Genomic DNA, 21,591 nt, shown 5'->3' on the forward strand with positions numbered 1-21,591 from the left:
AGATTTGCGCAAAACTTTGGCGATATTTTATAAATGTCGATAATAAAAAGTATTGCGAAATGACGGCGTTTCCATTAACCAATGTTATGCGACTAAAACGTAACATTTTGCCTCCCGCAATAAGTCATGGCAACGGATTTTGGTGAGATTTTGACGGATTTTGGCTATGTCTATTCAAAGGAGGCGTATGCGTGTATCTTTACAGAAGCAGCACAGAGAGCCGCTTCAGAAACGTGAGTGGCGCGGCTGGATTCTGGAATAAACACACGCACTGTGGCCGCAATCAGCTTCAGTGACCGTATCAGAGCCACACTGCACCCCAGACGTGTGCACTGTAAATTGTCTAAGCATTAATGGTAGTGAGAGCCTCTTATACTGGAGAGCGGCCACGTATGATGTGTTTCTTGGAGGTTATAGTAGGCCTACATTGAAGAATGATCATATGACTTTTTACAAACGCCATATGACCTGTAAATGCGAAAAAGCCGTTTCCATTGCAGTTTTGCGAATTATTCCTTTTTCGCATTGCCATTCGAGCGTAAACACTTTTTTTTGCGATATATGGGCGTTTTTGCGAAATTTACGCGTTTCCATTCTATCTTCAATTCGCAATTTCAATTTGCGCAATTTACAGGGTAATGGAAACGCGCCTGTAGCATAAAAAAACTGCTCGCTGAGGGAATAAATAGACTGTGGTCTCAACAACAGAGGAGGACTTCGAGTAGGCTAGGCTATAATAATAATCAAAAGCCCAGGTAGCCTAGTTTTTCTTTAAATTGTGCCTTCTGTAAAATAATAATGTCGGTTTGTTACTTCTGAAAGACATGCAGCCTAATAAAGCTGAATTTAGAATAGTGCTACTTAACTAGTTTGCCCGGCTCTGATTGAGACGAAACGTGAAGGAAGTTTCGGTTTAGCACTACGCGTTGTTTGTTTATCCGAGTGGCTCGTCTTTTGAGCGCGGCTGTTTTTAGACTGCGTCTGTCACGGATTCGCTCCCTGACTCGTTCAGTGGCACTTACTGAAGGTGACAAGAACTTTTTAAGGTGACGGTGTCTTTACTCAGTGCTTGTAATAGATATGTTTTCCCGTCTCTTCATTACGACGACTGTTGTTTATTTTCTTCTCAGCAGTGGGACAGAAGGTAAGCGACTAACCTCTTTAGAACATGTCTGATCGTTTAATAATTTGCCATATGTCGTGGTTTATAACTGGTAAACATTGGTGGAAATGCAGAAAGTTTTATTCATAATACGGCATGGGTTATTATAGCTAAAGTGAAAAGTAATCTGATGACAGATTCATAATTTAGGATAGATAAGTAAACAAAAAAAGGCTACTGCATTCTCAAATCAAATCAAATCAAATCAATATACCATATTCTGATTTAATCTAATGCAACCAGTCCGTAATAGTCTAATAATGTGTAGTTTAGCCTACAACGACTTTGCTGATGCGTTTAATTCCTTCTGATATCATTTAGCTTTCTTTTTGATTATGGGTAAGGCACACAACACTTCTTAGAGGGCTTGTTTTTTTGTAGCCTTATCAGGTGCGGGGCAGTATCAGTTATAATCACCGGAGATGACTGCACACATAGCAAACGGTCTTGGCCCAAGTGTGGACTCAAGCTGGCACTGCTGGCCTCCTGTCGGCAATGGCATGTACCCTTTCAGCCAGAGTTGGGCCATGTGTGGCAATGATGGCACAGCGTGGATCACGGCAAACAACATGAGGGCCGATTGTTGGTGGGAGGAGTGTGGCCCAGATCAGTCCAGTGATCATGTGGCCCAAATCAGGCTTAATTGTGATCTGACAATATGACCCATGATAAACAAGATAAATAAAATATTGCATGATAATGGTTAAATTATCACATAAATTTGAATGAAGTGTAGTATTGTTTAAATTTAATCTTTGAAATGGCAAGTCAAAACAGAATGAAACATTATCATTTCAAAATTAAGCAAATCAGTAAATCAGTCAACTGCACTTAATTATAATTTTATTAAATTTTATATTATTATTTTCGATACAAATAATCTTAGAATCCTTACATGAGAGAGAGAGAGATCATTTAACCATTATCATGTAATATTTATTTGGTTTACCATGGGGCACATCATTTTATTTGTATGCTGTCATGCACAAGCATTAAAGAAAATTATCATAAAAATATTTTATTTTTTATTTAAATCCTCGGTATCCATGTGATGCTTTGTTTGAGGAACAGATCCAAATTCAAATCATTCATCTGCGATATGTATCTCCTTCCTCTGTAGCTATAGTAACAATTTAAATATTTGCCGTTAAGAAGTTGTACAACAAGTTTTACGGCAGCGATATCAAACGCTCATTGGCTCTCGCCGGTTTCGTCATAGATTGCGGCATGCAGTGTTTCCGCTGATACGTGTTTTGAATGAGAAACCCGCGCTTTTACGGAGTGGATTGGGATAGTATTTTCAGCGTTTAACAACTTAAATTATGCCCTGCTCCTCGCACTAAACTATTATATTCTGCCAGAGAGGACTGCAACTGCAATCGTCATTGATTACTGTGGTACTGTTCTTTGACACATCTGCAATAAATTCTTATGATTGCACGTGTCTGTCTGTTACGTTTCTCTTATAGACTGTAGTTTATACACATATTCTTTATCGGTTGATTTGTTCTTTATAAAAATAAAACATTTTCAATGCAATACGTTTTTTATTGCACAGTTACATGATTTGTGGAGTTTAAGGCTGATTTTCTATTCTGTTTAATGTACTTTATTGGCATAGTTTGTGTGTACATTACCAAAGCATTTCACAAAATGAATAATGGCGATTATAGTAATACACAATGCAATAATATCAAATATTAAGATTCTGTATTGGGTCTGGGATATATAAGGCTCAGGTGTGGCTCAGATTTGGGGATTCTGGTTTACTTAAGGCTGAGAATTGGTATCAATAATAAAACCTGTTTTGGCCCAGTCCAGGGCCAGTTAAGGGTGATTAACTGGCTGAGATTCGGGCCGGTTATGGCCCATGTGTGGCCCTTGTCTTTAATCCACTTCTGGGCCACTTCAGGGCCGTCATTCTTTGCGGCACTTGGGGCCGAGGGAAAAGTGATTGTGTGGCCCGGAGCTGGGCCAGAAAACATTTGCTATGTGGGTGATTCCTATACTTTCACATCTGAGGAGTTGTTAGACCCTACTTGTTGCAAAATTAGCCTAATGTAAAAAGTGTGTGAAATGGTTCATCATTTGCTAAACTGATGTGGTTATTTTAAATAATATTTAATTGTACTTAAAATAAATTGATATAAGGGGGGGGGGGGCTATCTGAGGGTTGTTCCCCCTAAAAATATGATTAAAAACCACGCTGTGTATTGTAAATACTAATATTTAATACTTTAAATAATTGTGTAAGTAGTAAAACAACACAAACGCAAACGGGGCAAAAATGTGTTATAAGTTTAGAAACATTTTGAGTCTCCCCATCCCTTGCCTCACAGTGCTTTGGTCCAAATGCCTGCTTTCCTCTTTCTGTCAGGGTTTTGCCCTGACACTCTGGTTGTCTTGTGTTTGTTTCTTGTGTCTATGTTGTCTTGTGTCAGCACATGGCCTAGTTGATTGTTTTTCTCAGCCATGTGCTTCTTTAGCCCCTCCTGGTTTCCTCATTACCACACCCTCTTGTTAGCCCTCATTGAGTCCTTGTTAGTGTAATTGCTCTCACCTGTTCCTCGTGTGTTTTCCTTCCTATTTATAGTACCCCTTGCCCTATTGTCTTTGCTGGTTTGTGGTCATTCTTTCCCTCAGTGTGTTTGTCGCTGTCTGTGGATGTGGCTGAGTATGTGTTCCTGTCTCCCTGTCTGTTTGATCTTGTGCTCTAGTCTTGCCCTAGTCTTGTCTCTTGTAATTCTATGTTCTTGTCTTGCTCCTTGTTTTTGGATGTGGTCTGTGTGGAGCCATGTTTTGTCTTGTTGTGGTGTTCCTGTCCTGACCTGTTCCTGTCCACTGGTCCCCTTGCCTGGCGTCTGGGGTGCTTCAGAGTTTATGGTCAATAAGTATCTGAGCTCAGCTCTCTGGTGCCTTGCTCTGGTCTCTCCACCGGCCTGGTCTTGCCGCCTCCTCTGCTGCTATAGTATGCTGCCAGTTGATGTCTGAGGCTGTTCCAGTGGCCTTCCCTAGCTATCTCTGTTTACTGTGTTCCTGTTGTGGTATCACCTGTGCACCTCACAACCCTTTTGTATTGATCTGTTTTGTCAATAAACCCTTGTTATTCACACTGCAATTGGGTCCTCCTTCCAGATCCCTGACACTTTCACATCACACATACACAAATCTGGTGAGAGAGAGAACAACGTCAATAGTTGTGGAACTCCAGTAAAAAAGTCTGTCAAGGCTATTTTAATCATCACTTTTTTTTTTTTTTTTTTTAATAGGCTTGATTGTGTTTATGGGGTGCAGTCTAACATGTCTTAATGCTTCGTTTGTTAAAAAACACATTATTTTTCACATACACATCTCCCTCAGAAATACACGATGGGGTCTGATTAATTAGCTGGCCCAGTGTGTTGTGATGGGCCAAACCGCCTCTAGCGTGCATCTTAATAGTAGGCTTGTTTGAGATGCAGTTGGCCTCGCCTGAAATGTAGGCAAGAGTAGGCGGCTGCAGTGAGGGGAGGAGTGAAATAAGAGCAGTCAAGACGGACAGTTCTGACCTCTCGAAGGGAACAGATACCAATGAGATCAAAGGCAGATATCGCGTTATTCTCACTTACATGCTGTGTTGCTAATAAACACGATATAAAACAATCATATGAAATCAGATAAAAATAAAATATTTTAGAAGAGAACCGCAGCATCACAGTTGTTTGAACGAATGAGCATTAAGCTGTGTCGTCAGTCAGTCGTTTCCCATCATGCTTAAATTCATTCACTGGAGGGTGCTTTCTTGAAGCGGGCACTGGAGGGCAATCTGGACTGGATTCGGGGACTGGAGCCCTCTCCTCTTCGCTTTGGCACTTTCGCCACGCCATACTCAGCTCACCCTCAGCCGCGGTGCAGGGGGCGGAGCTCCTCTCCACCCTCACACCATTTGTGGCTTTCTCCCTTGTGGCGGGCATTGTTGCCGGCTCTTGCACCTGGTCTGACAGCTTGGGCTCTACTTCCAGGGCGATTCTCTGCTCAGTCGCTCGGCATTGCGCTGGCTCGTAGATCGTGGCGAGATATGTAGTGATCAGCTGCAGCGCAGTAGAGACAGAGTCCGGCCGCAAGGCGGCGTGCACGCTCAGAGGGAGTGAGCCGTATGGAGTCCAATTGCATTGGCTCTGGTACTGGGGAACCCAGGGCGGGTGCGACAGACTGGTGGTGTAGCAGGCAGCTAAGCGTTGAGAGATTCGACCGGTTCTTTGCATGAAGCTCTCCAATCGAACTGAATCATCAGAAATAGCCATCTGAGCCCGGATACAGGGATCCAATCCCTGCCTGTAAGCGCTGAGAAGAGCTGTCTCATTCCATCCGCTGGTCACCGCCAGTGTTCGAAACTGCAGCGTGTAATCGTTGGTGGAAGAAGAGCCCTGACGCCTGCAGGAGTTGGTCAGACACGGAGAGCATTCCTGTAGCGAAGACAAACACTTCCTTGAAATGGTTAGAGAAAGCTTAATAGGAATTAATTATGGTATTATTGGCGTTCCATATAGCTTTAGCCCACACCGACGCTCTACCAGAGAGGAGTGAAATAAGGAAGGCTACCTTAGCACGTTCTGTTGTGAATTTCTGTGGCTGCATCTCAATGAAGAGCGCTACTTGCATTAGGAAGCCGCCACACCCAGCTGTGTCACCCCCATAGGAAGCAGACATGGTCATGGGACTGGCAGAGGCAGATTGAGGAGCAGTGACTGGCATGAGAGAGGCCCAAAGGGTGTTCACCAGTTCCTCGAGGACCTCTGCGGGAGTGGGAGGCCGGGGATCTATAGAGGTGAATGTTATAGGTCCGGTCTTCTGTCACAGATCAAGCCAGAGAAAACAGGTAAGTGGATAAACAGGTATGGTTTATTTTGCATCCCGATGATCGTCAGAGATTGCTGGCCAGCAACGAGGAAACACAGAGTAGGAGGATCGTCGGAGGATCATTAGAGGATCTAGGGAATAGTATACACAGGTAAGTAGCATACAAGGAGTCTGGTATAGTTCATGGATGTGAACGGTAGACCGGACAATGAGTGACTGTGAGGAGCGTGTTCTTAAAAGTGGCTTGATTGGAGACGGCAGGTGCAGGTGATCAGAATACAGATGAGTGTGATCTGGTGTGAGTGGTGATTGAATTCAGGTGAGTGTGATCTGGTGTGAGTGGTGGCTGATGACTGAAGCAGTGACTGCGTGGATTCGCTGAAAGTATAATGTTTCAATCATATTTTCTGACCAGAAAACGTCTTATTTTCTTTATACATAACATACCAGTACAATCCAATCCAGTACAAAAAAAATTGTACTATGTACAAATAAATAAATGAATGAATAAACCAATCAATCAATCAATTAATTAATAGTAATAAATAAATCAATAAATGAACAAACAAAGATAACACTGTAATGCACCACAGGGTAGGCAAGTCACAATTCAAGCATGGATCTAGTATCAGTTATCCTTTGAAGCAACAATCTGAATAATATTCTCCCACATATTTAGCTAACATTTTTTCATACGATACATTCTCAATCATAAATTCAATCCACATTTTAAGTGTAGGACATTGAGTATCTTTCCAAAATCTCAGTGTCAGACGTACTGTTGTGACTACACCCACAGTAAAAAGGGAAAACTCATTATCTTTAATCTGAGGAATCTCAGATTTATCTCCTAAAAGACAAATCCTGGGTGAAAGTGAAATGTCAAATCCCGAACATCTTCCTAGATATTTTAACAAAATTTTCCAAAAAGGTTGAATCTTTGAACATTGCCAAAGAGCATGAATGTATGTGCCAGTTTCTTCTTTACATTCCCAGCATTTATTATCATTCAGACAACCCATTCTAAAAAGTCGAACTGGTGTGTAATAATACCTATGTAATACCTTATACTGGATAAATTTACCTTTATGTACTTTCCACTGTAGGTGTATCCAATAAGTGTCTTTATCTATGTCACTAATGTCTCTTTGCCAAATCAATCTCAGGTTTTTGCAATTCTTGTCATCAATCTTTAAACAGAGTTGATCAGATTTAGATGTTTTTTATAGGTACCTTGGTAGTTCACAAAATTTTTCTAAAACATTCTTGTTTTGTTCCATAGAAACCTTTGCCTGCAAAGCAGTGTCTAATTTGTACAAATGATCCTGGCCTTCTAACTGAATTTTTTCTTTCAAATTATTATAAGACAAAAGCTTGTCTTATAATAATTTGGGGAAAAGGGGAAGTAAGTTGTCATACTATTAATACCCAATCTAAACTACATGCAAGCTTAGACTTACAATTATATAATGGGGCATAATTTAAGCACATGTATACACAGCAAATCACAATCACAACCACAAGTAAATCAGGGTTTCTGCAGGATTTTTAAGCTCAAATTTAAGACCTTTTTAAGACCTGCACAAATAAAATTAATACCATATGAGCGGGGTAGGGCAATGTCTATAGTACCATATTAAACTGTAAAATTACTGTAAAAAGCATAACTTACAGTTCAGATACAAGTTTTCACAAAAACAAAAAGTTTTATAAAATGATAAACTTGACATTTCAGCCTTTAAAACATTTGTAAGAAAATAGATGAGTCAAAAGTATTAATTATTATATTAATTTAACCAATTACTATCAATAAATTATTTTATCAATTAAAAAACATAAATTAGGGGTGTGCGATATTGCCAAAAAATGATATCTCGATAATTATCTGGGATTTTATCGATAACTATAATTAGACAATATTTTGCTGTGTATTATTGTGCTGATATCTTATCTCTAATTGTGCTGACAGCTGACTCCTGAATTTTTTTATATTCTTTATATTCTGTGTGGTCAGTTCACAGCAGTGATAGAAATTAATTATTTCCAACAAGTTGTATGGACATTTTTATCTTTAAGCCATTTTTTCTAAAAGTGTGCACCATCTTTTGAGTCAAATTCTTGCATTTGGGCTGTTACCAAGCAAATGAAATCAGTATCAACAAAACTGATCTTTACAATGTAGAGGAAACACAGAAGCTGCATTACACTGTTTAATGCAGCTCTGAGGGACATGGAATACTTTAACCTGCAGTTACAAATGCATAAATAATGTTTTGATATTTGAAACATAAAACATTAAAAACTGATGTTTGAAATTATTTTAAAAATGAAAAGGCACCTTAAATGTGAAATTAAAACTGCCAGTAGGTGGCAGCAAGTCACTGTTAAGTGAGTCATTGCATTGAACCTAATTATTTAAACGGTTGATTGATTCATTCAGGAATGAAACACTGTCATGTTGCTCAGAGACGCAAAACAGCACTGTGGCTTTGTTTGGAACCATTTTTGTTGGCGAAATAGAGCAAAAAATAGGCAATATGGTGTATAAAACGCAAAATTAAGAGTCTGTAATTTTTATGGTAGGTTTATTTTAACGGATATAGACAGAATCTCAACCAAAAATCCAGAAAAAAACACATTATATAAAGGTTAGAAATTGATTTCAGTGAGTGAAATAAGTATTTGATCCCCTACCAACCAGCAAGAATTCTGGCTCCCACAGATTGGTTATGTGGTGCATTGAATTTATTTAATACACGAGTTTCACAATTTGAGTTGAATTACTGAAATAAATGAACTTTTCTACGACATTCTAATTTATTGAGATGCACCTGTAATCTGGATTTTTTTCTGGATTTTTTGGTTGGTATTTCGTCTCTATACGTTAAAATAAACCTACTATAAAAATTATAGACCCTTTATTTCTGTGTAAGTGGGCAAACTTACAAAATCAGCAGGGGATCAAATAAATATTTCCCCTACTGTATATGAAATTATATAAATATAAATTTTCTGCCCCATATCTTGAATTATATAATTCTAAATGCATTTTAATAGACTGATTCATGCAGTGAAAGAATGCACTATAAATGCGCACGTGCACTAGTCTAACCTATTAGACTTCATCACCTAATGTATGCATACACTCTGTAGGTGTTTTGTCTGCTTTTCGCGATATACTCGATAGTATCAAATCGCACATCGTAAAAACATGGGTAGATTTTTGCATTTGTCTGAACTCTGAACAAAACAACAGTTTTATTGAAAATGCTCATTCATTCTCTGACAGCAGGTGGAGCGTTTGGTAGAAATATAACTGTTTCCCCGGTAACTGCTGTACACAAAGCAGTGCAGCACCGGACTTTGAACTTGCAGCGCTCATGTTTATTTCATGAAATCATAGCCTTTTGAAGTTTAATCGTCACATTCAGCCATATCGCAATTCTGGTCTTTCCGTCCCCAAATTTAAGACCTCTTGAAATCATAATTAAGACTTTCTTGTACAATTTAAGACTTTTTAAGGCCTTAAATTTGATACAACTAAATTTAAGACTTTTTAAGACCCGCGGAAACCCTGGTAAGTGGTTCATCATTGTCAGTAGCCTCCTGCATTCCAATAGTAACAGTCCTAAACAGTATGTTGAAATGAGTATCCCAAAGGATAGATGGCCTGGATGGTCTAATATTTCCATGGAAATTCTAAGTGCAGATCCATGCACACTATTGCCCAACACAACCCATTGTGCTTTGAAGGAGGAATCTGTTCAGAACCACAAACACAAATAAAACCTTTTTAAAAACTACAAACATGTTGGATATACAAGGCCAGTGGTTAAGTAGACAGGTGAAGGGGTTTGAGTGATTAATAATCAATCTAACCTGATGAAAAATATTTATTTTGGCCATGTTTGGCCGTTAACTTTAAAATGTAAAAACATAAAGTGAATCTTTGTATGAAAAACCCACGACTGGCAGATCAAGTGCAACTTTTTTCCTCTTCCATATGGCAGGTAGAATTTTAGTGTAATTTAAATGACTTGAAATGTGGAGTATGTATATGAGGACGTTAACTGTGATGTGATGATTGACAAGGCAGTCCAGGGAAGTAAATAGGTGACAGCATGGCCCATTAAAGACAACGTAGTTTGTCACAAAACGTGCCTACTCTTCTGTTACACACTCAAAAGTATGTACTTTTTCTTCACAATAAGAGTACATACTGTACTTTTGAAGGCATAGTATAAGTAGGCAAAATGGGATGCAGCAAGTGTCTCCTGTGTTAAACAGTTTAGAAACATACCCTAACATACACAGATAGCCAGGCCCAGTTCTTGCCAGCTATAGAAAGGCTGGCATGGTAGTAAATTTCCAGATTTAAATGACCGCAATGATGCCCGTGCAGCTTTTTCATTTTGGCTGGGACGATGTTTTTTTGTAGTAGAACACATACACTGCCTGGCCAAAAAAAAAATTGTCATCTAGATTTAAGTAAGCAAAGAACTGCAGTGCTTAACATGTTTCTGGCATGAAGTATGTTGGGAGGCAATTCTTTTAACCCTAACTGATGCAGTGCATAGCTTTTCATTTCTCAAACAACCATGTCAGAAGACGTACCTGTTTTCATACTCCAGGATGACAATGCCAAGATTCATCAGGCTCAGTTTGTGAGAGATTGGCCACCACAGAGTCCTGGTCTTAAATCCCATTGAAAGTCTTTGGGATGTGCTGGAGTTCACTTTACACTGCCTGTCCAAAAAAAAGTCGCACACTCATATTTAGTTCGACCACCGCTAGTTTTGAAAGGCATGTGCAGAGAGGGGTGATTTGGGGGCTCAAGCCCCTGCCCTTTTTCCAACATTTACCAAAAGTGCCCCTCTCTCAACAATTAGTTCAAGACAAAACGTTCAAGAAATATTCCACATAAACTCTTTTGTTTGCTTTTGGGTATCACTTCTTTAAAACGATTAAAGTTTAATATAAGACCCGCCTAAATATAAATGTTTAATGCTTTAAATGTGTTTTGTTTTTAATTATTAATATTTTAATCTTTTTTTCACTTTTCACAAAATGCTCCTAACGTTGTGATGATTTATGGTCACCAGCCACAAGCCCTGTGAATGTGAGCATGACTGTGGATGTCGTCCCTGTCGCTGGAAGTCTTGAGGTTACCTTGGCAACCTGTATAACTTCTAGAACGAAGCCTGCTGCCGAGGTGTCATGGAATTTGGGTGCTTTATCTGATTCTGTGAAGGTATCAACCAACACTGTGAAACATTTGGATGGGACGTTCACAGTCGCAAGCAGTCTGATTGCCACTCCAACTGCACAGATGAATCAACAACATGTCCAGTGTGTGATCAGACATGTTGCGATGAAAGAGGAACTGGAAGTTGATCACAAGATCATTGTGCACTGTAAGTGGCTTTATGACCCTTTATAAGGAAACCCAAATATTTCACACCCTTAGCGAGTTGTCATGTGTGCTTGTTACTGCAATGGTCATAAAACAGGTTTCAGCAGGTTCTCTGTCATTTAAAGGCCACTTCCTGCCTCAGCTTGTTGACAGTAATTGGTAATTAAAAGGGAAGTGCCATAAAAATGACAAAACCACAAACAGAGGCACTTTGGATAAGCATGTCTACTAAATTTAAGCAAAAATGCTATTAGTAGTTTTTAATGTGACAAAAGATTGTCAGTTATTCATTTAGTATTTCCTTGTGTAAAATAAGTACACTTTAGCATACTTTTAAAAAGAGTTCTTATTACAAAAATAATACAATTGAAAAGAATACACTTAAGTGTGAACTGAATGAAATATTTGCAGACACTTAACTGGATGTTATTTACAATTAAATAAAATGTATACTCACTGTACACATAATTTCTTAATTCTATTGTCTTTAAAATAGGGTTAAAGTGAATTGCTTACAAGCATCTACATAATATATATATATATATATATATATATATATACATAAAATATATTATATATATATATGTCATATTATATATACAGGTGCATCTCAATGAATTAGAATGTCGTGGAAAAGTTCATTTATTTCAGTAATTCAACTCAAATTGTGAAACTCGTGTATTAAATAAATTCAATGCACACAGACTGAAGTAGTTAAAAGAACCAAAGACTTAAACTACTTCAGTCTGTGTGCATTGAATTTATTGAATACACGAGTTTCACAATTTGAGTTGAATTACTGAAATAAATGAACTTTTCCATGACATTCTAATTTATTGAGATGCACCTGTATATCACACACACACACACATATATATATATATATATACGTAAAATATATATATATATATATATGTCATATTATATATATTACATATATTAAATATATGTAATTTCTATTTAGACTTGTAGGTCATGTATTTAAATATGTTTGCAATAATGCATTTGTATGAATGAAGTTGCAGTTTAGTGCACTTAAATATATTAACTTTAAATATAACAAGTATTGATTTATCTGTTTAACCAGGAATTGGCACATGTATTTGATTTGTATTTGATTTATTTGATTATTGAATTGATTACACAAATGTATTGAGGCAAACGTCACTTTTCGCAGTTAGTGGATACTTGGTAAGCCATCTGAATTTGTTTAGATGGATTGATATTAGCATATAAGTGATATATTTGCAGTCATATGTTTGTGTTTGTGTGTTTTAAAGATCCACCTCAGCTTGTCTTTGTGACACCTTTCAAGAATCTCTCTAATGCTGAGGTGTATCAGTGTCAGGCAGATGCCAATCCTTCAGCTACACACTTCAGCTGGCACAGGTATGAAAAAAATGAATAAAGGATATTTCATTATATTTCATAAATAATTTGCAGGTTCTTTAAGATGTAACAACTGCAGATCCTTGCGCATCCCTAACATGCAATGCATGGCAATACATAAAGCAATACAGACACAAACAATAGGAACAATAGGATATTAGTGGATTAGTTAGTAGGTAGTGAAAGCAGCACATCTCAGGAACAGGCATAATTTGCTTCCTCAAAACAGAGCTGAGAGTGACCTATCAACATTAAGAGCAATGCATTGAGGTTCATTTGCATTTCTTTGGTTTGCAGATGCGTTCTTCACAAACCGACGTACAGAATATGTGCGTTATGTAAGTCAGCTTGTGAAGAACTCATCTGCAAAGTAAATAAATTACTGTTGTGACATCAACGTTTATGTACAGAACAACCTGAAAAAGTTTGCAAAACATACTAGGTTTTGTTTTCAAATTTAGGCCCTATACTCATTCTTTTGCCAGTCTGACTTTATATTCCTTGCTCTTGTTCATGGAGTAGCACACACCAGACTATCCCTAATGATGCCATTAAAGCAGAAGGTAATAAACTCTACTTCTTGAAACTGACCTCTGACCTCAGTGGCCTGTATATCTGTGAGGCTTCAAACGAGTATGGTACAGGAATCGGCTCTCTCTACTGGCAAAAAGGTGACAAGTGAAAGCTTTTTGCATGTTTTGATGAATGAAGATACAGCAGTTTGTTTAGACAACAGTGTTTATCATGTGTTATCTCTTTTCTAGGAGAAAAGACAGAAGACTATCATTCTGAGCTCTGAGTCCTTTATACTACATGCAATTTCATATTTTCTCAGTGTCATCAAAGTCCCTTTAAGGAAATTCAGGAATAAACAGCCTGGTCTCATGTTTATACGTAGGTATTAATACGTAACATTTACAAGCACAAAACGTACACTTTTGTACGTTTTTATTAATGTTAAAACGTACAATTTAGACGTATTTCAACGTTTAAAACGTACAAATCGCTACGTATTTTTAGCTAAAAAAACGTAAAAATATTTACGTATCTTTTATATCATGAAGATATTCGTATCAATGCATTTTTTTTTTCATTTTATCAATAAGCGATTTAGATTTTTAGACCCCTTAACCTACCCCAAACCTAAACTTACGTAAAATACATACGAATTATCATGAGATCACGTTGGGTATGCTCCTCAAGCAGAACTTTTATGCTCGTTAAAACATAAAACGTAATTGCTTTGTTTTTGCCTAATGAGCAAAGAGTACAATAACTTATGTATGTTCTCGTTTATATTGTGTGTTTTTAAGTTCACATGAGGGATTGGGAACATGTGGTAAGCCATGATTTCCTGTTTCACTGAGGTAAAGATGGGCACATCGACACTCGGGTACTGACAATCTATTCACATTCTTTTATTTGGTATTGATTTCTTTAAAAAATATTGCTATTAAAATAAAAAATAAAAATACAATACATGATTTCTGTAACACTTTTTCAGTACTTTTGTTTAGTATTTGTCCCAAAACACCTCTGACATTCTCCTCTCACATTAAAATCCACTGACATATTTATTCGTTTAGAACCGTTTAAGACTGCAAACACGTGTAAACGGCTTGATTTGTGCATATTTCTGTCCTGAGATGAGACAACTTTTTCTCTGAAGAAAGCAATATTATGGAAAGAAGACTCATAGGCCTATTTTAGCCGGAAGCAACGGGTTGACATGAAAAATGTCTTAATTGTGAGTTGTTTATTGCAAACAATGTTCACTGATGGACTGGAGTTGTGTCGATTACTTCTGAATTATTGTGATGTTTTTATCAGTTGTTTGGACTCTCATTCTGACGGCACCCATTCACTGCAGAGGATTGGTGAGCAAGTGATGCAATGCTAAATTTTTCCGGATTTATTCTGATGAACAAACAAACTAAATCTAGCTACATCTTGGATGACCTGAGGGAGAGTACATTTTCAAGAAAATTTTCATTTTTGGGTGAACTATTCCTTTTTAACAGAGAGATAATGGCAGAATAGAAAACATACTATATTTTATTATTATTTAATCGCAGTATTTCTGTAAAATACAGGATTGTTTACACCTGTTGGTGTAAATTTTAATTTTGCTCATATTTGCTTTTGTAATAAAAGTGTTACTGGCCAGCATTTGCACATGGATGTGAATTTGAAAATACCCATTTATTAAAATTGTAACAAAAACATGTGTATTGTGTCAAAATATAGTTTGGTATGGCCCATTTCAATGAGGTATAAAATAGCTAGGTGACACACAAGCTGACAGACTGTATTCCACATTCACAAACTTTGGGACATGAGTAATACGGTTTCAATCCCTGGTTTGTGTGATATTTCCATTTTCTAGCCACAAACAAACTTTATTAGAAACTAAGTCGGTTATTTCCTCAATGAATTCGCGCCCATTTCAGCTACTTCTTTTAGTTTAAAGGCGGATTGCAATCATAACTTGTCAGGTGCATACCGCCACCTACTGTATAGCTTTACGTAATCTTAAAAAAATATATACATATACACTCATACAACATACATAGGCTATATATATACATATACACGCATCCATACCCATAATAAATAAATACAATAAACTAAATCCTATAATATATCCCTATATATTTTAGATATTCCACAACCCCTTTCTGTGCATCCTTTACCTCTTCTACTCTTGTTCCCAATAACGAGGTCCCATAATCCATTTTCTTCCAGTCTGATTAATCTTTTGCCTTAGAGTTAGACTATTCCTCTCCTCCTTATATTTTATACAGTATAACAGCATATGTTCTGTGTTTTCTGTGATTTTACATGCCTTACATTCATCTGATTGACATTTACCTAACATATATATGTGTGTGTGTATATATATATATATATATATATATATATATATATAATGTTTTATTTACATTGTATATAATTTCTATTATGTATTATTTGTAGCAAATAATAAAATAAAACACATATATCATCATGTAAAATAAATGCAAATTCTTCCACTATTATCCATGCCCCACCTGACCTGCCTTTATCATTTATTTTTTGATCACGATTCATTGCCTTAACGTCTCGTTTACCAAAGGGAACATTTATAATATCACTCTTCCTGGTTTAATTTTATTATTATTATTATTATTAATTTATTTTTTTATTTTTTTTGCTATTTTGTCTGCTTTCTCATTGCCTTTTATATTTACATGAGCATGTACCCAGCAGAATCTCACATCGATCAGAAATCTCCTCAATCTGAACAAACGTTGATGTATTTCTAGTATTACATATTCTCTGTTAGATTTCATATTTTGGATAGGCTACTATAAAGAGCTGCTAGAGTCAACAACATATCACTCTATCAGGTTTTACTTCCTCTACCCACTGTAAACCTACAATAATCGCCATCATCTCTGCCGCGTATACTGATAAGTGATCCGATCATTTTTTCCCAATACTTGCACTCAATGTTGGTGCATATATTTCTATATTCCTCTGATTTAGCCTTTATTATCCATCCAAATCCACTACCTTGAAAATATATAGTTATAGAAAATATATATAGAATATATATTATATATAGAAAATATATATAATAATTATATTCCGAACATTCTTGAATAACACTATTGTCCATATCCACAAAGACGACACGTTTGCCCATTTCAGCTGACGTGTTTCCGTCCTTTGTATTAGCCCTGCTGTTTGCGCGTCAGCACACTAGGGGACAGCACTCGCTCCTTCGTGTTCAGCGTCTCTGCTCTTGATTCTCCACTAGAAGAAAAGCCTCCCACCGTCTTTCTTTTTTTCAAAATGGCCGAATACTTGGCGTCGATTTTCGGTACAGAAAAAGACAAGTAAGTAATTGAAGTATTTATGAAATATTGCTTGCATTTCTTCATTCTCAGCAATCGTATGCATTGTTACAAACCGGTGATAATGGGTAGAATATAAGATTATTAGTATTTTCTCTCTCATGTCACGTCTGGTCATCATCTGACCTGTTTGCCATTCTCGCGGTTAGTAAAACAACAATAATACTAATAAATACTTGCATCACAGTGCGGAGCTTTCATATGCTGAATAATCATTATATTATAATCTTTTTTTTTTGTATCTTTTGACTCAGCCTCGTCGTGGCTCCATTGCGTTTCATTCATTGTGTTGCTCGATCGCTTTTATAAGGTTCAATGCAAAAGCTCATCGTCCCTGTTTCATTGTAGTTTTAGTAATCTGCGTTTGACTTCTCGTGTTTTTTGCATTATAATATGGTGGAAAGGTATAGTCGTGTGAACAGAAATCCAAACAAACTAGCATGTGTGTGTGTGAACAGTCAGAGCAAGTGTTTGTATTTTGAACCTCTCTTGTCTTCAACAGGGTTAACTGCTCTTTTTACTTTAAAATTGGAGCATGTCGCCATGGAGACCGATGCTCGAGACTCCATAACAAGCCTACGTTCAGTCAGGTAGGCGCCAGCTTTTACACCAGTGATCCTCTGATGTAGTTCTGCACGATTCTTCTGTTAGATTTGTATTGTAATTCGCATTTGATTTGTGTTTCAGACTATTGCTCTGTTGAACATTTACCGGAACCCACAAAACACAGCTCAGTCTGCGGATGGCATAAGTAAGTCTCGCTCATATGTACAGCTTTAAGTCACATGTTCACAGAAATAAACAATGTCCAGGAGTTACTGCCTCATAACTGACTGCCTGCGTCTTCTCTCTTTTACCAGACTCTGTCAGTGATGTGGAGATGCAGGAACACTATGATGAGTTCTTTGAGGTAGGTGGACTGGGGAAATGGTGAGGAAGACAGGCCGTGTCCAAAATAACCTTAAAGGGGTCATATGATGCAATTTAAATTTTTCCTTTCTCATTGGAGTGTTACAATCTGTGCATAAAGAAGATCTGTAAAGTTGCAAAGGCTAAAGTCTCAAATCCAAAGAGATATTCTTTATAAAAGTTAAAGAGTCAACCACGCCTACCTAAAACGGCTCGTTCTAACACGCCCCCACATATCTACATCGCTATGTGGAAAGATTAGCATAACGCCGCCCAAATGTTCACACGAAGAAAGAAGGTGTTAACTTTTATTCTCGCTGTAGTATTGTTGCTGCCGCCATGTCATGAAGGCGCTGTGTGATTCGTTGTGAAAGCGAAACTACTTTGTTTGGTCTTCCAAAAGAGGACGATATCTGCTTCGTCATGCCTGGAACTGATCCGTGCTGGTCGCTGAGGAAATACATCAACTTTGCGCTGTGAATCGCCGAATCGGCTTTCACCGTGGACGAAGCGGAGTCCAGCCCGGGGTCGTCACATGTTGTTGCCGCAAGCCTGGTTCTTTTTAGCAACATCATATGACCCCTTTAATATAACTATGATTCAAGCCGTTAAACACAATCAGAGAAACAATGGGAGTATTAGGGAATTTCAAAATAGTCTTTTCCAAGCTTGAGTTCAAAGTTCAAACCACGGACATTTCTATTATGAATCATCATTTTCTAGTGCTCTTTTCTACATTATTTCATAGGCTACATATTGCTGTTGTAAAGAGTAAAGTTTCTTTCAAGAAAAATGGCTGCTGTGGATATAACCTCGGGCCTACCATTCAAAAGTTTGGGCTCAGTTTTTTTGTTTTTTAGGAAATTGAAATCCTCTTTAATTGCTACAAAATATTTATATTTAAAATAAATGCTGTTATTTTTTTTTTAAGTTTCTGTTCATCAAAAATTCCTGTAAAAATGTATCATGGTTTCTACAAAAATATGAAGCTGTTTTCTAAAATGATGAAAATAATGTTTCTTATGCAGCAAATCAGCATATTAGAATGATTCCTGAATGATCATGTGAAGATGATTGGAGTAGATGCTGAAGACTGGAGTAATGATGCTGAAAATTCAGCTTTGAATCACAGGAATATATTACATTTTAAAATAGATTAAAATTTAAATAGTAATAATTCACAATATTTACTGTATTTTTGAACAAATAAATGCATCCTTAGTGAGCCTAAGAGACTTCTTTCAAAAACATTGAAATATCTTTCCAACTCCAAACTTTTGAATGGTGGTGCATGTCTTATGGCAGCTATTCTTTCAGAATGATGGGACCGATATAGGCGATACAGTTTGGCCCTGTTTGTTGCATCAGTTGTATTTTTAGGCTAAAAATCACAAATTGCAGATTTTATGCTCCAATATGGCTTTAAATTCATTGTTTACAGGAGGTCTTCGCTGAAATGGAGGAGAAATATGGAGAGGTTGAGGAGATGAATGTGTGTGATAATTTAGGAGATCACTTGGTGGGAAATGTCTATGTGAAGGTGAGAGAATTTGCAGTGTATTTACGTTGTAATAATAATTTGTTAATTTAATTTACTATTTAAAACTTTGACATTTGTTGAATTTGTAATAGTCCAAACTTAGAATTTGTGATTCAACAGTTAAATGTATCTGTACATTTTAACAGTTGTGTGTGCTATTTTGTTATAGCTAGTGTTACTTGGTACTTTATTTTTTGGCAACTCATACCCATATGATATTATTATTATTAAAAGTAATTTGTGGAAATTTGTTTTTGTAATCTTTTTGGTTTTGCCATCATTGTATAAAAGCAGTAATCAGCTTGAGGCTGTTTTATCATGGTTAAATGCATCTTTGTGCTTAAAAACACCCCTTAGTGCAGCAGAGAAACAACTAAAACTTTGCTTTTTGTGTGTGTAGTTCCGCCGTGAAGAAGATGCAGAGAAGGCGGTGATTAACTTGAATAACCGCTGGTTTAATGGCCAGCCCATCCATGCTGAGCTCTCACCTGTCACCGATTTCAGAGAGGCCTGTTGTCGACAGTATGAAATGGGGTAAGTGACTGAATAAGCATCAGAGAGTGCTGCACATCTTCCCTTCCCACACACTCTAATGCAGCATTCCCACAGATGTATGTTTACCTCTCTTCCCTCTTCAAATTGATGTTTACTGATACCTGGTGCCTAAGCCTGAGCAACTGTCCCATTGCACATGATTTGTTGATTCAGGTGAAGGTGTGTACTGAAATAGTGTTGTTTTCTTAAACTGTGTTCCACTGGCTTCACTGTGACTGACTGCAGTACTTGTGTGTTCCCGCAGAGAGTGCACTCGAGGAGGCTTCTGCAACTTCATGCACCTGAAGCCAATCTCAAGGGAACTCCGAAGAGATCTGTATGGTCGCAGGAGGAAGAGGTCTGTCTTATTTAAAACTCATCAAAAGCATAAAGATTGTTACAGAAAACTTGTGTAGATCTGCTTGCAAATAAAAACTACACTAAATATTGTGAAATAATATTACAATTTAAAATAACTTTTTTCTATTTGAATCTATTTTAAAATGTAATGTATTCTTGTGATGCAAAGCTACATTTTTAGCATCATTACTCCAGTCTTCAGCATTACATGATACTTCAGAAATCATTCTAATATGGTGATTTGCTGCTCTAGAAACATTTCCTATTCAGGGCTCGACAGTAAGGACTGCCTGATGGCCAGGGTGAAAGATGTGTAATAGTTGACAGATTTGTCATGAATGTTTATCATTTACACGTGTTTTAAGCCTCGCCAATTAAAAGATTCAAGTGATTTTAAAGCATTCAAGGGCACAAAGACGCTACAGACAACTATATTCAGTACTCGCGTGCTGTGCTGTGTTGTATATGCACAGCGCGCACATAGAGAGCTGCGCATTAACAGAAAAATACACCTTGCCAATTTTAATATTTCAAGAGATTTTAAATCATTCAAGTGCAAGAAGATGTGAATAGCAGCTCCATTCAGTGTGTTCTGTGTGCACAGCGCACACACAGGCAGCCCCGTCTCAGTTATCGCCCAAGTCTCGTATTGTGTTTCCGCGTCGTCTTGAGCTTTAATGGACAAATACATACAAAAGTATGTCAAAATACCGATCTCGGCGAGTATCCTCAAAAACGGTCAGTTATGTCGTAAGTGAACTTTAACATCTGAGAAAGAAGTCGGATGTGTTTGCATTCCATGCATTGTCTCAAAGTGACAGCAGCTGCTGTCGGTGTCCTTAATGTAAATAATAATAAAAAAGAAACACACTGTACCTGAACACATACAAACCTAAAGCATAGTGGTTTGTTCTATTTGTTTATGTGCTATTGCTTGTAATTTGTTCATTTGTTCTTATTTACCATCTGTTCACTTGTCTTTAATAATGTTTGAACTTTATATTTGTTTAGGCTAGTAGTTGCTGTGGAATTGGAATTGATAATTGTAAGAATTAACTGTTTTAACTGAAATTTTGTTATCATATATGCCCATTTATTAGAATGCAAGATAACATGGGTAAAAAAAAAATAAAATAAACTTTTTTCTTTTTTGTGGCAAGTAAAAAAAAAAAAAAAATCCTTAGCGTTGAGCCCTGCTATTATTATCATTTTTCAAAACAGTTAATATTTTGTGGAAACTGTGATGCATGTTTGTTCAGGATTCTTTGATGAATAGAAAGTTCAAAAGAACTGCATTTATTTGAAACATTATAAATGTCTTTACTGTCATTTTTGATCAATTTAATGCATTCTTGCTGAATAGAGTATTATTATTTTTTATTTTTTTTAAAGTAAGTTTACTCATTCCAAACGTTTGAAAGATACTGTATAAATGGACTGGTTTTGGACAGGTTAGTAAGCTTGTTCTTTGTTCTACACAGGCATCGCTCCCGTTCACGTTCCCGTGAACGTCGTTCTCGCTCAAGGGAACGCAATAGAGGAGGAG

General features: G+C 37.1%; 2 protein-coding genes across 4 annotated transcripts in view; both read left to right on the forward strand.

Annotated features, from left to right (window-relative positions):
* The first annotated feature begins 950 nt into the window (after positions 1 to 950).
* On the forward strand, positions 951 to 13,677 carry LOC107702845 (nectin-3-like protein). The gene is made up of 5 exons (XM_016505272.1): positions 951 to 1,144; positions 11,104 to 11,415; positions 12,695 to 12,803; positions 13,326 to 13,474; positions 13,568 to 13,677. Exons 1-5 carry the CDS (start codon positions 1,081 to 1,083, stop codon positions 13,600 to 13,602), a joined length of 669 nt encoding a protein of 222 aa, XP_016360758.1. The 5' UTR covers positions 951 to 1,080; the 3' UTR covers positions 13,603 to 13,677.
* A 2,866-nt stretch (positions 13,678 to 16,543) lies between these two features.
* The window catches only part of u2af1 (U2 small nuclear RNA auxiliary factor 1), a 5,425-nt gene continuing 377 nt past the window's right edge, over positions 16,544 to 21,591 (forward strand). The window contains exons 1-8 of one of the 3 annotated variants that reach the window (XM_016505244.1): positions 16,544 to 16,684; positions 17,205 to 17,292; positions 17,390 to 17,453; positions 17,563 to 17,612; positions 19,053 to 19,151; positions 19,552 to 19,685; positions 19,951 to 20,043; positions 21,527 to 21,591. In XM_016505244.1, the coding sequence (XP_016360730.1) occupies positions 16,641 to 16,684; positions 17,205 to 17,292; positions 17,390 to 17,453; positions 17,563 to 17,612; positions 19,053 to 19,151; positions 19,552 to 19,685; positions 19,951 to 20,043; positions 21,527 to 21,591 (637 nt within the window). In that variant the 5' untranslated portion in view covers positions 16,544 to 16,640. The remainder of the gene's footprint in view (positions 16,685 to 17,204; positions 17,293 to 17,389; positions 17,454 to 17,562; positions 17,613 to 19,052; positions 19,152 to 19,551; positions 19,686 to 19,950; positions 20,044 to 21,526) is intronic. The other 2 variants (XM_016505253.1, XM_016505260.1) reach the window with 2 other exon arrangements.

This window comes from Sinocyclocheilus anshuiensis, unplaced genomic scaffold (assembly GCF_001515605.1).
Source record: "Sinocyclocheilus anshuiensis isolate Anshui unplaced genomic scaffold, SAMN03320099.WGS_v1.1 scaffold1094, whole genome shotgun sequence".
NCBI lineage: Eukaryota > Metazoa > Chordata > Actinopteri > Cypriniformes > Cyprinidae > Sinocyclocheilus > Sinocyclocheilus anshuiensis.

Bases quoted from the DNA above. Each gene is read 5' to 3' on its own strand.
- LOC107702845 (XM_016505272.1), top strand. From the start codon at position 1,081: ATGTTTTCCCGTCTCTTCATTACGACGACTGTTGTTTATTTTCTTCTC. The intron at 1,145-11,103 runs GTAAGCGACTAA...TATGGTCACCAG, and splicing joins TCTCAGCAGTGGGACAGAAG to CCACAAGCCCTGTGAATGTG. The intron at 11,416-12,694 runs GTAAGTGGCTTT...TGTGTTTTAAAG, and splicing joins TCACAAGATCATTGTGCACT to ATCCACCTCAGCTTGTCTTT.